Source organism: Rhamphochromis sp. 'chilingali', assembly GCF_963969265.1.
Source record: "Rhamphochromis sp. 'chilingali' genome assembly, chromosome: 2".
NCBI lineage: Eukaryota > Metazoa > Chordata > Actinopteri > Cichliformes > Cichlidae > Rhamphochromis > Rhamphochromis sp. 'chilingali'.
The window spans coordinates 68621528-68634947 of record NC_137930.1 but is presented as its reverse complement, the minus strand read 5'-3'; the positions used below and the strand labels follow the sequence as shown (position 1 = coordinate 68634947).

Below are 13420 nucleotides of genomic sequence, written 5' to 3'. Positions count from 1 at the left end.
GGCAGACTGACCATTACCTTGTGTGGCCTTTTGTTGGGGTCAGGTTTGTTGAGCCATGAGGGGGAGGTCTTAACAGGAAGTCGGTAACAGATATTTTATGGCGGATTCTTTTGTCCGATGATGGGCTCAGGCATGCTGCGCGGTTAAAACGTAAAGAAGTCGATTTCTGCAGCGGGGAAAAGTGAAGTTTCTCCCTCGGGTTGATTTTTGGGGGGTTACTGCGGTCGGTTTTTGCAGTAACCCCAGAAACGGCGCAACAAGTACTTTACTTTTCATGCGCTCATTTCGGTGCTCGGACGCTTGAAGTTGTGACTTTCAGCAGGATTTCTCCTCAGCTGCCGATCAGCCATTGTGACCGTCAGAAAGGGGCAAGGACTTCTGCTGCATCAGCTCCGTATGAGGAAACAAACACTTGGATGCTCCGTGAGGGAAGCTGTCCCGGATCGACCAAGAATGGAGTAGAAACACTTTGTTTTCTCGGGCTTTTAAATGTGCCTTAAGTTTCTCAGCTGAACAATAATGGCCCGATAGATCACTTTCCGCAGGAGTTAAATGTAAAAGCATCTGCTTGTCGGAGGAAGCGGCTTGGTTTGATATTTGCCATTCAACAAGTCTTTGCGTCCGAGGGAAGGATGACATCCCAACAAACCTGGGCTCAGATCATCACGTCCGCGTCCTTACTCTCCCTGGTCTTGTGCAGCGCGGTGCCAGATGACCCAGAGGAAGAACGCTTCAGCGCCGAGGTACGCTGAAGGCTCCGTAGGGGGGAGACTGCCATGTTGTTATTTAAATCGTTGTTGCTGCACATTGAAACGAATCATCCTGCTTTCAACAGTCTCACTGCAGAATTACAGATTACAGCGGGAGCTCGTTTGACCTTTGTCCTCTTTCCAGATAACAGCTCTGCAGGTGTGACCGACGTCCGTCAACAAGGAAACGATTAGACCCGAGTGTTTCCTTTGAGTGGTAACAATGTGTCTGAAGCGGCATCTTTAGACCGCAGAGTGAAACTCAGTCATTGTGAAAGTTTGAAACTCACCTGGAAATGACTTTGATGTGTTACCTGTGATTATTTATTAGTGAGTTTATCCCCCAAACACAACACGAAGGCTAATTAAATGTGTTTTTAAGCTCTGCTTTTAAAGGTTTAATAGGGACATTATTCAAACTTGTCACGTAAACCACACTGCTGTAGGAAAGTTTCTCTCTGGCAGGTTTGGCCCGTCCGGCTTCATAACGACACATTTGATTGGTTAAGATTTGTCCTGCTAGCAAAGACCCTCTAAGGATTTTCTGTCTCAGTGCGCACGCATGAAGCCGCGTTGCATGTGGGTTTTTTCGTGTTCTCCTGCTGAGGCACATGTTACCTAACATCAGGACCCTCCCCCCACCCATCTGGAGCCATCATCCTGTTTTGCCTGTTCTGTGACTTCGTGGCTCAGTTTCAGTGCCATCAAACATGAAACGAAGAAGAATAATTCACAACATGTGACGCTTCATTCAGCAGGGACCTCAGGCACTCATGCAGAGCTATAGGTTTAGCTGGTGTACCCACAGGACTGACGTGCAATTTATTTAATGTCCGTTTTCCCGTTTCTGTCCTCTCTCCCCGTCTTGGCTGTCACCGCAGGAACGAAGGAGCAGGAATGTCCTGGTATTAATGCAAGCCATCTGGTTTGTTTCTACTTTCTCTTTCCTCCCGACTCCTCAGATGCTGCTCTTCCAACAGCTGGGGCTGTCACGCTCATGTATACACCATGCATTCCTGATGCACAAGCACAGAGACCTGCTATCTTAAGGAAATCTGACGACCTCTTCTATTTTCCTTCCACGCAGGCATGGCTCCGTAAATTCGGCTACCTGTCTCAAGCCAGCAGGCAGATGTCCACCATGCAGTCGGCTCAGATTATGTCCAAAGCTATCAGCGACATGCAGCGCTTGTATGGACTGGAGGTGACCGGGAAGGTGGACTCTGCTACGCTCGCGTAAGCTCTTTATGTGCTGAGAGCAGTGACCACAAAGAGAGCTCAGGGATATTGTATAGACTTTTTTTTTCTATTCATTTGCATATTATGAATTCAACGTGTGTGTGTGTGTGTGGGGGGGGGGATGGATGGAATGACAGTTCCAGGCACAAATCCCAAATACGAGCATGGCTTTTCCTTCAAAGATTTTCAAAATAATTTTACTGCAAATTCTCGGCTGGAAACGCTGTTTGTGGTTTTCTTGTCAAGTGTGAAGACGGTCAGTTTGTGTCTGTGTGGTAGATTTGTAGTGAAACTACAAAGACCTGCATCTTAGATTAGCTGTTCATAAAGCCTGGAAACTGAGGGATACATCTGCATCTTCTTCCACTTATCCAATTTACAGTGGCAGGGGGTTGGAGCCTGTCCCGGGTATCGTAGGGCAAGAGGGGAGGGTATAATTTAGGACTGCCAATAAACCCAGCCCCTTATACCCACTATCATGCAAAGGGAACATGCAAACTCCACAGAGGATTTGAACTCTGACTGTGAATTAATGGTGCAAAGCGCCACAACACCGCCCACACTTTGCTGAAAAGTCCAGGTTACAGCAGCCGGCTGGGGAATGTTTCCAAAAGTTCCCAAGAGCTGCATCGATATACAGTCAGGTCCATAAATATTGGGACATCGACACAAGTCTAACATTTTGGGCTGTATACACCAGCACAATGATTTCAAATGAAACGAACAAGATGTGCTTTAACTGCAGACTGTCAGCTTTTATTTGAGGGTGTTTACATCCAAAGCAGGTGAACAGGGCAGGGTAATGGGACAGAATAAGAACCACTTTTTAATACTTGGTTGCAAATCCTTTGCAGTCAATCACAGCCTGAAGTCTGGAACACAGACATCACCAGACGCCGGGTTCCATCCCTGCTGATTCTCTGCCAGGCCTCTACTGCAACAGTCTTCAGTTCCTGCTTGTTCTTGGGGCATTTCCCTTCAGTTTTGTCTTCAGCACGTGAAATGCTCAGTCGGATTCAGGTCAGGTGATTGACTTGGCCATTGCAAAACAGTCCACTTCTTTCCCTTCAAAGACTCTTTGGTTGCTTTTGCAGTTTGCTTTGGGTCGTTGTCCATCTGCACTGTGACGCACCATCCAATGAGTTCTGAAGCATTTGTCTGAATATGAGCAGATAATATTGCCCGAAACACTTCAGAATTCATGGTGCTGCTTTTGTCAGCAGTTACATCATCAATAAATACAAGAGAACCAGTTCCACTGGCAGCCATACATGCCCACGCCATGACACTTCGAGTGCCATGCTTCACCGATGAGGTATGCTCAGGATCATGAGCAGTTCCTTTCCTTCTCCATGCTCTTCTCTTCCCGTCACTCTGGTACGAGTAGATCTTGGTCTCGTCTGTCCACAGGATGTTGTTCCAGAACTGTGATGGCTTTTTTAGATGTTGTTTGGCAAACTCTAATTTGTCCTTCCTGTTTTTGGGGCTCACTAATGGTTTCCATCTTGTGGTGAACCCTCTGTATTCACACTGGTGGAGTCTTCTCTTGATTGTTGACACACATGCACCACCTCCTGGGGCCCGTTCTTCGTACCGCGCTAAGTAGGTTAGCCGGATTAGATTGTTGACGATTTCGCGTGATCCTGGATCGTTCGGTTCCCCGAAGCCCATCCGGGACTTGCTGTCATAGCAACAGAGCCGTAAGCGTAAACCTGCTCGGGAGCAGGTTTACTTTATGTAAACAGGATTAGATCGCGGCCACGCAGGTATGTCCGCGTCATCATACGAAAGCAACAGCGATATTCCACCACTGTTTCACCATAAATAAATAACATCAATGTAACTAAAGACAATGCAGCACTTGATCCATTTATTGATTTCACACAGGTCATTTCCTAAAAAAGGGAAAAGTACTATTAACATTCTATTACATGTATGTGATTATTACAGATGTAATTCATATTTCAGAGTAGCAATTGCAATTTACTTCGTGTAATCAAGATGAGAGACCACGGCTATAAAAGCGAAGGTGGATTTGGGAAGTCTGTCGCAGCCATGTCCTGTCCGTTTACGCGAGCCACCCATTGCGGAAGGTGCAAGATTGATAAGGAGAGTCCTCAGAATCCAGCGTATATTGCGGGATAGACAGGATCCTTTAGCTCAGCGCGACAGTGTGCTCATTGAGAGATATCGATATTCCCGTGAGGGTATTATTCACTTAACCAACTTGTTGACGAGGGGGTGCAGGACCACCACCTGTCTTTTTTTGCTCTGCCCTTTTCTTGGTTGCTGTTATAAACAAACAGATTATTCCAGGGTCTCTTTCCAAGAGACTAAAAGCAATATGAGTGATCAATATTACCATTCTGTAGAATATTCTTATATTTCACTTTTACCTGTTCCCATGTTCTAGTGGGTCCTGTCGTGGCTCTAATGTGAAAGGGGATATAATATAACAATATAATATAATGTAATATAATATAGTGTAATATAATAAATCTACCCTACCACCTACTGGTGTTGGCCAGAGGGGCCGATGGCGCGATATGGCAGCCTGGCTTCTGTCAGTCTGCCCCAGGGCAGCTGTGGCTACAACCGTAGCTGCCTCCACCAGTGTGTGAATGTGAGAGTGAATGAATAGTGGCATTGTAAAACGCTTTGGGTGCCTTGAAAAGCGCTATATAAATCCAATCCATTATTATTGTTATTATTAAATTACTTACGAGTTTAATTTGTCAGCAACTTCCTGCCAGCCCTCGCTCCTTGCTTTTGCAGCCTTTGCAGTGTTCCCTTGCGTTTTAATTAGACTCTGAAACTCCTGAAATCCCTCACTCAAGAGTTCTTGCTCTGCTGCCGAAAAATACCGAGCCGAGCGCGCTCCGTCGACATTTTCGCCGACCAATCAGAGGGTTGCCGATCAATGTTTCTACTATCGATGCGTGGCCCCTTTTACGACACCCAGTGATGTCACATTACTGCGTCCAGCTGTACTGATCGTCAACAGCAGGTGTGTTCGGGGAACCGGATTAGCGAGCTCACGGTTAGCGCGATGATTTGATCTTGGATGTAGTAAGCGACGTACGAAGAACGGGCCCCTGGAGAGTGTTCTTGATCTGGCCAACTGTTGTGAAGGATGTTTTCTTCAGCAGGGGAAGGATTCTTCGGTCGTCCACCGCAGTTGTTTCAGGTCTTTTGGTGTTGCTGAGCTCACCGGTGCGTTCCTTCTTTTTGAGAATGTTCCAAACAGTTGTTTTGGCCACGCCTGATGGTTTTGCTGTCTCTCTGATGGGTTTGCTTTGTTTTCTCAGCCTAATGATGGCTTGCTTCACTGATAGTGACAGCTCTTTGGCTCTCATCTTGGCAGTTGACAGCAACAGGCTCCAGATGCAAACAGCACACTTGAAATGAACTCTGGACCTTTTATCTGCTCATTGTAATTGGAGGAATGAGGGAATAACACACACCTGACCATGGAACAGCTGAGAAGCCAATTGTCCCATTACTTTTGGTCCCTTAATATGCAAACTGTTGTAATTCCTACACCGTTCACCTGCTTTGGATGTAAACACCCTCAAATAAAAGCTGACAGTCTGCAGTTAAAGCACATCTTGTTCGTTTCATTTGAAATCATTGTGCTGGTGTATACAGCCCAAAATGTTAGACTTGTGTCGATGTCCCAATATTTATGGACCTGACTGTACACGTTTCTAGGTTAGTCTGGTGAGAATGAGAAAGCTAATCTCATCCAGCTTAATGTGGAACTGAGAAATCCTTTATTGTGCGTGTGCGTGTGTGTGTGTGTGTGTGTGTGTGTGTGTGTGTGCGTGCGTGCGTGTGTGTGCGCAGGGCCATGCGGCGGCCTCGTTGTGGCCTCCCTGACAGAAAGCCCGAGGATCTGGTTGACAGGAAGAAGCGCTACGTTCTGACTGGGCAGCGCTGGGACAAAGATCACATCACCTACAGGTTTCCAGACCAAATGAAACAATCAGACTGCAATAAATCAAAGTGCTCCGCAGCTCTGATACGATTTTACTTCTGACTTCAGTATAATGGACCAAAACATGCCCCTGTCCCTGGGAGAGGAACGGACGTACGATGCGATCCGCAAAGCCTTCGGTGTTTGGAGACGAGTCACGCCGCTCACCTTTGAGGAGCTACCACCTGGACACGGCGTCAACAGCAGCCAGACGAAGCTCGCCGATATCCTGCTGCTGTTTGCCTCCGGTTTCCATGGTGATATGTCACTGTTCGATGGCGAGGGTGGGTCTCTGGCCCACGCCTACTATCCCGGACCGGGAATAGGTGGGGACACGCACTTTGATTCAGATGAGCCTTGGACACTGGACAACGAAAACCCGAAAGGTCAGTGGGTTTGTTTTTTTCTGCTTATGTGAGAAATTCAACTTAATCTCTGAACAGTCGCCGTTTTGGTCGATATCAGCTGGGAGGCAACCTGGAAGGATGCGGTCGTACTCGGTGACCTGACTCGCTTTGACTCCGCAGTGATAAATGTTTGGGCCGAGAGCTCTCAGTGCCTTTTGTGTTCGTTTGTGTGCGCACCAACCACAAAGCAATGTGCATTTTCCTTGTTGTGCACACTCAAAGCAGATGACCCACAGCTACGCCTGTCTCTCTCGCAGGTATAGATCTGTTCCTGGTTGCGGTTCATGAGCTCGGTCACGCTCTGGGTCTGCAGCATTCGGATAACCCCAGAGCCACAATGGCTCCTGTCTACCAGTGGGTCCACACACAGAACTTCACGCTCCATGAGGATGACATCAGAGGCATACAGCACATATATGGTGAGAAGAACGCGCTCTATGGATGTCTTTGGTGATACAGAGTTATTTCTACCAGCATGAGATGTTCTTTTCTTTGGGCTGCAGAGCTTCTAAATCTCTGTATGCAGAAGAGATGTGAAACCCCACAGTGCTCTGGAAATTATGGATATTACTAGAAATGATGCTGATTATCCTCATGGTGAATCCTTGCACAGCGGTCCAGTGCAGTGTTTGGGGCTACTTAAATGCATATTAGCAGTATTTATGGAAAAACACTATTGAATCTAAAAGCAAATGCCCCAAACTTTATTTTGTCTTTCATGATTAACATTTCAAATCTGCCCTACCCCTGCAGCGAAAGCCTTTCCATCTATTCTTGATTGTCCGTGTTGTCGGGCTCACCATCCTCAGAGGGGTGTCATCATCTTCTGTTTCCATGCTGAGCTTTGATCACTGCGCTGTTAGCGAGCCAAACGTCAGTCATCGCTCTCACGTCACATCTGGATCCTTACAGAGGATGCAGGAAGCAGCAGATGCAGAATGTCATGCATTCCAGTATGATGAGCCCATCTTCTTCCTCCTGAATAGATGGCGTTGTTGATTAACAGACGCCGTTTGTCGGCGTATCACGCTGCATTAAAACCACAGACGTGAATTGTTCACACTTGATGATTTATGAACTTTGCATTTCTTTTGCTTTAGATGAAAACGAGGATTTTCCGCAGGTTTCACGCTTGTTTTGATTTTACATCCCGTGACGTTTGATTCTCTCACATCAGCTGTTTTATATAAATCCGCCTCTGAGTAACAGCTCGGAGCTTTTAGCGCTCTGAGCTGGAGATGGTTGATACAAAACTGAGCTTAAAGCAAGAGCGAACGTTTACCGTGTGGTCAGACACACGACCCGAATAAATCCAAGTGCTGCTCGTTATGGTGTTTGCTCACAGCTTCCTCCTGATTGGCTACGAGTGAATGCTGCTGAGAAGACTCGCTGACATCTTTGGGTTTGGGATGTATTTTGCTTTGGAGCCAAAAATGTTGTAACATCGGCGGGCAGTCAGCCTCGTCCTGGAGCTTTTTCCTTTCTTTGTGCAGAGACGCAGACACGCCCGCTGTCTTCCTGTGAGGATAGCGGCCGACTAGGGTCTTTGTAAATGTGAAGTTTTTATTCCACTGAAACACAGCTGAATTTAAAAGAAGAAAACTGATGACAGTATCTTTGTGCTGCGATGGCCTCAGTTCTCGTTTGGCAGCACTGAGCTTTTGTTGTTTTGCTGCAGACGGTGGATTTCTTCACATACTGGCCTCGATGTGTTCTGAGCAAAGCCTTTGGTCCAGTGTAACCCACGCATCTTGGAGCCCATCAGCTGATACCTATTGCATAACTGACTTTATCTGTGTGTTTTCCTCTCTTAGCAACCAGCAGATTTTTCCAACGAGCAGCAGCAGAGTGACAGTCGGTCACAAAATGGAAAACTGCGTTCGCTCTGCTGCAGAGTATTTAGTCGAAAGGAAGCGAATAAAAGCAAGTATTAATGTCTAATGCCACACAGACTGGAGCCTTTCCTGTTGCCTCTTTTTTCCCCCAAGGTCCTCCCCTCATCACAGATGCTTCGCCTACTTCTCCGCTCGCCCCTGACGATGAACCCAGCGTCGACTCCCCCACCTCCCCTTCTGTCCCAGAAGAAGAGCCCACCACTTATTCTCCAGCCGATGCCCCACGCGTCCCGACGGACGCCGACCCGGATCCTCCGGCCCAACCCGAACCGAGCCCCGGTCCCACCTCGCCTCCCATCCTCCCTACCTCCACCACCACCCAATCCCCGCCTGTGCCAGAACCCGTCACTCCACGGAAAGACATCCCTCCTCCTCCTCGGCCTCCCAAGCTGCCAGACAACCAGCCCCCTGACATCTGCGATGGAGACTTTGATACAGTGACCATGCTGAGGGGGGAGATGTTTGTCTTCAAGGTAAACAAACAGGGCTTTGCTCACAGCTGCAATGTTCGAGTCATGCGAGGGAAAGTAACTAAGACGTGCATCGTTGTTTTGCTTTTGCAGGGTCGTTGGTTCTGGCGGGTTCGGAGGAACCGCGTCCTCGATAATTACCCCATGCCGATATCTGTATTCTGGAACGGTCTCCCCACCGACATTGACGCAGCGTACGAACGTCACGACGGCAAATTTGTCTTTTTTAAAGGTACGTCACAGCTGCTTATTCCAAATAAAACCAGCCACTTCCACAAAGCGTCGCCCACCTGCTGAGCAGCGAGTGCGTTACGCCTCGACGTTATTCTAGTTTAGCTCTAGTTCCTCATTTCGCGTCCTCTCTGAGGAGCAGCGTAACATGAACTGTTCGATGCAAACTCTGCATTCGTCTCCTGCACAACTTGATTTACAAGGTTCTGAATCACACGGATTTGAGTAAAAAATGTTTAAAACACCACAGAAAAAGAAAAAACTCCCCTCAAAAGAATAAAACATTACGACACGATTGCTGCAAACTGAACGAGAGCACCGAGTTTGCATTTATGAATGTGTGTTTGTGAGTTCACTGGGTGTTTTGAACAGGCCTGTGCAGCGTGGCAGCTGTTATTGGCTGCAGCTGAGCCCGGACGGCCTCATGAAAGAGGTGGAGGGGCTTACATCAGCCTCTCTGACTGCGCTGCTCCAGATGTGAGCAGCTGTGGTGCTTTGCTGTGCGTTTTCAGGATTTCTGATCAGGCTCGGACACTTCAGTACATTTTATTGGCCTGGAGCGCAGCGCAGCAGCCTGGCAGTAGAAGTGGAAAGTGGCTGAAAGTGTGTCCAAAGATTAGGCTTAGGAGAGGAGTCAACCCTCACATATGGAAGTCTTGGAAAATGTGTGAATGCATGCCATTTCAACCTCGCCTGTCTTTTCTGCTTTTCTTCTGGAGTGAGTAAACCTGCTGATGTACACCATGTGTGCTGACCATGAGCTTCTTTTCATCTTCCTTTCTTCTCCTCAGACTTACCTTTGCCTTATTCTTCCCTCTGTTGGCCGTGTCAGAAACACGAGCTGTGCGAGAAAGCTCGACTCGGTGTGCTTTTGTTTCTTTGGACAAAGCGTCGTCTCCATCTGTGCCTACAGGTGACAGATTCTGGCTGTTCAGGGAGGCTGACGTGATGCCAGGGTACCCACAGCCCTTATATCACTATGGAAAAGGCGTTCCTCCACACGGGATCGACACAGCGATCTGGTGGGAGCCCAACGGGCACACGTACTTCTTCTCTGGAGACAGGTATGATTCGGCTACACGGAGCGCGGAGGTTTTAACGCCGCGTAGACATCTTAATACGTCTTATTGTCTCGCAGGTACTGGCGATACAACGAGGAGACACGGACCACAGACCGCGACTTCCCCAAACCAATTAGCAGATGGGGCAGGATCCCTCCCTCCCCTAAAGGAGCCTTCCTCAGCGATGATGGGGGTAAGTCAGGAGTTTAAATTGAGCAATTTGCCCGGGTTTTATTTTAGCAGTGGGAACATCCAACAGCTTCGGTTTATGAGAATCACAACAAACATAAAAAGCTTCGCCTTCACTGTTGGAAGCAAGAGAACAGCCTGACAGAGCAGCAGGGTGGAGGTGGAGGGAGCGAAAGAAGGAAAGGTTGGAGGAAGCAGTGAAGCAACAAAGCAGAGAGAGGAAGGAGAGCGCTGGTCTGTGGGTTGGCCCGTCCTTCCTTTTGGAAATGAGATTTGTGTCCGAGCAGCTCTGAATGCACTCGGTAAGAGTCGGATCACATCTCCACCCAGACGCTGTGCAGGCAGCCTGTGCAGCACAGAGAAGAATCTGTGCTTATTCATGCAGCATGTTGTCAATAAGTGCACAAAGGCGACAGATTTCAAAGGATTTATTGCATTTTGGTTTTATTTTATCCAATAATTTGGCAGACTTGACTAATATAGTCAGGCCTGGCTGTCACCAAAGCGGCGCACTGTGTGAGTCTTCGCACACGACCTTTTGAATGTGCAGCGATTCTTTCTTTTGCATGTTTGTCGCACTCGTACGTTTCTGATCATCAAACAAGTTTACAATATTAGAGAAAAGTAACCCGAGTAACTAGAAAAGACTGTTTTTAAATGATGAGTTTATTCATTAGTCCACCTTCTGAAAAAGTTTCTGTTATTAGAATTTGTTTGATGATCTGAAACATTGTGACAATAATGCAAAATCATGAGGGGGAAATACTCTTTCATAGCACCAAGTTACAAAATACAGTTACAGGATTAATCTGCGCGGGTCGCCTCTGCAGGTTCGCTGTTGAACACGACGAGGTCGGCACGTAACCCTGGAAAACCACAAGTTCATGTTTTTGATGATTTGACTAATAAGATGCGATGAGTGAATTTATTTTGGTATCTTTGGACGGAGCCTCTTCCTTGTTTGTGAGAGCTAGCTGTAGCTGTACGGATAACTACGTACATTCACTGCCTGTTAGATTGATCTGACTCTATAATGGTCTACAGCCAGAAAGGCTCTATTCACATGAGGGGGGCTTGCTCCCAAACATCAGCACTGTGCATGCTGTATAATCGGCATCAAGTGAAAATGTCTCCTTTCTTCTCCTCGTGCAGCTTACACCTATTTCTACAAAGGCACCAACTACTGGAGATTTGACAATCGCAGATCCGAAGCAGACAAAGGCTATCCCCGCTCCATCCTGAAGGACTTCATGGGTTGTGTGGGGGTCCCCGACCCGAAGCCCGACGCAGACGCCGAGCCGGAAGACAAACCGGTCGAGCCTTCAGACCGAGGCAAAGACGAGCACAAAGAGCCAGACAGAGACGCAAACTCGGAGCGAGAGGAGACCGCTAAGCCTGACAGCACAGAGGAAGAGGAGGACAAAGACGTGAACGTGGTCGTGGCTGTGGCTGACAATGAATCAAAGGTCATGACCCTGATTATGGTGGTCGTTCCCCTGGTGCTCATCCTGTGCATCCTCGTCCTAATCTATGCCATCCTCAGGACTCTTCAGAACAAAGAGACACCGAGGGCCTTGGTGCACTGCAAGCGCTCGCTGCAGGACTGGGTGTGACGCTCGAGTCGAAGAGAGAGTTCAGGTGTCCGTCGTTCATCTGGTGCAGCCGCCCAGTTTTTACTTTTGGCGTTAGAGGAAAAGAAGCTTTGAAAAAGCTGACGATGGGCCCGTTAGTCATTGGGAGAACTTTCACTGCTCGTGTGACGTGATAAAAAAATTGTGAATTCAGCGCCTGTGGAGCTTTAGCTCGGCCACAGGTTTTTCTACTGTGCCTCTCTCTGTGCCTTCCAAAAGTCTGAAAAGGCCCCCCCCCCCCCAAAAAACCCCTTTCTTTAAAATAAGTTTTCACCAGGGATGTGTGATTGCATCAATTCCAACTGGACTGAGGACGTTTGGGGGATTATTTGTAGTGTAAATGCAGACCAAGTCTTTCGAGCACATATATTAGAAGCACCGTCACATAAACACGTTTGCTTGCATTAATAAGAACAAGCTTTTTAATGAAGATGCTTCAGCAGCGTTTCTTCTGTTTAGAACAGATCGTTTGCACTTTGCCGTCTCTGTTGTGCTGTTTGCGTCTCTGCAGGCCGAGCTCGTCCTCCAACAGCGCAGGAATGTTCGACAGCTGCGTGTCCATGACTTGCCCGCTTCCCACTGAGCCCATTATGTCTGACCTTTCCTTCACACATGACACACATTAGCTCAAAAACAGCTTGTATCTGCACTGATTTGTGCATGCATGTTCGCTCATCCACCCGCAGCACGTAGCTTTTCTTTTCGTGCACAGACACTTAGGCTCCAGCCTCCCCTCCTCCTGCCGCAGCCTCTTGCAGACTGCAGCGCTACAAACACGATCCCAGCGGAGACGTGCTGATATACGGCCGGTGCCGGCGTTAGGATTTATTCGCCTTTTTATGAGCGCTGTCGAGAATTATCGAGGTCTTTTATAAAATCTGCAGTGTCAGCCTGTGGAGAGTGAAAAAGCAACTGTGTCCTCTTTTTATGTCTCTATTGCTTTTTTAATGCTAAACAGAGTTAAAGCTAATTATGTCTACGAGGGAGAGGCCTGAATGGGTGAGGGTCTGGTTTCCATTAAGGCCACATGTTGCAGATTTAGGGCTGTCAGGCATGAGGGGAGGCGGGGGAGTCGGGAAAAATGCAGAAGGGGGAGTTATAAAAAGTTATGGCGGTGAGTAAAGAGTAGAAGGGAAATGAGAGGGAAGGAGATGAGGAGAGGGAGGGCTCTGTCAGTGTTTCCTCAGGTTTCTGCATAAAAGGACGAGCGAGCGAGCGAAGGAAGGAAGGAAGGAGAAAGGGAGGTTAGAAGGATTTAGAGGAGGAGCAATGCTGGCGTTGTGCCTCCTGACCTACATTGGGCCACTCGAGTCCGCTTCTCCTTTTCAGCTCTTGTTTCTGCTGCGCTCTGTTTTCACGGCTACAGATGACTGTCTGCTTTTTCTCTGCTCGCTTTTCTTTCTTTCACTCATGTATTTTCCCTGGTGTGTTCATTTTCTCCTCCACTCTTCTGGAAAGTCAGCTCAAGCATATACAAGATAATGAATCCACAGAAGCATCTGCAGGACGGGATCTCGTCTTATTGTCTTTCCCGGCTCATCGATCAGCATTTTAAACTTGTTAACCTTTGCA

At 47.7% G+C, this 13420-nt stretch overlaps 1 protein-coding gene across 3 annotated transcripts; it reads left to right on the top strand.

The window, feature by feature from the left end:
• The first annotated feature begins 62 nt into the window (after positions 1-62).
• Positions 63-12087, top strand: LOC308391683 (matrix metalloproteinase-14-like). 3 transcript variants are annotated; one of them, XM_080874356.1, is made up of 11 exons: positions 63-743; positions 895-1654; positions 1837-1985; positions 5835-5951; positions 6034-6350; positions 6629-6790; positions 8360-8739; positions 8830-8968; positions 9881-10031; positions 10106-10221; positions 11370-12087. In XM_080874356.1, exons 3-11 carry the CDS (start codon positions 1882-1884, stop codon positions 11828-11830), a joined length of 1947 nt encoding a protein of 648 aa, XP_080730482.1. In that variant the 5' UTR covers positions 63-743; positions 895-1654; positions 1837-1881; the 3' UTR covers positions 11831-12087. The 3 variants fall into 3 exon arrangements, with proteins under 3 accessions (XP_080730482.1, XP_080730481.1, XP_080730483.1); XM_080874355.1 differs by lacking the exon at positions 895-1654 and having other exon boundaries at positions 64-743; XM_080874357.1 differs by lacking the exons at positions 63-743; positions 895-1654; positions 1837-1985 and adding an exon at positions 2019-5201.
• The last annotated feature ends 1333 nt before the right edge of the window (positions 12088-13420 follow it).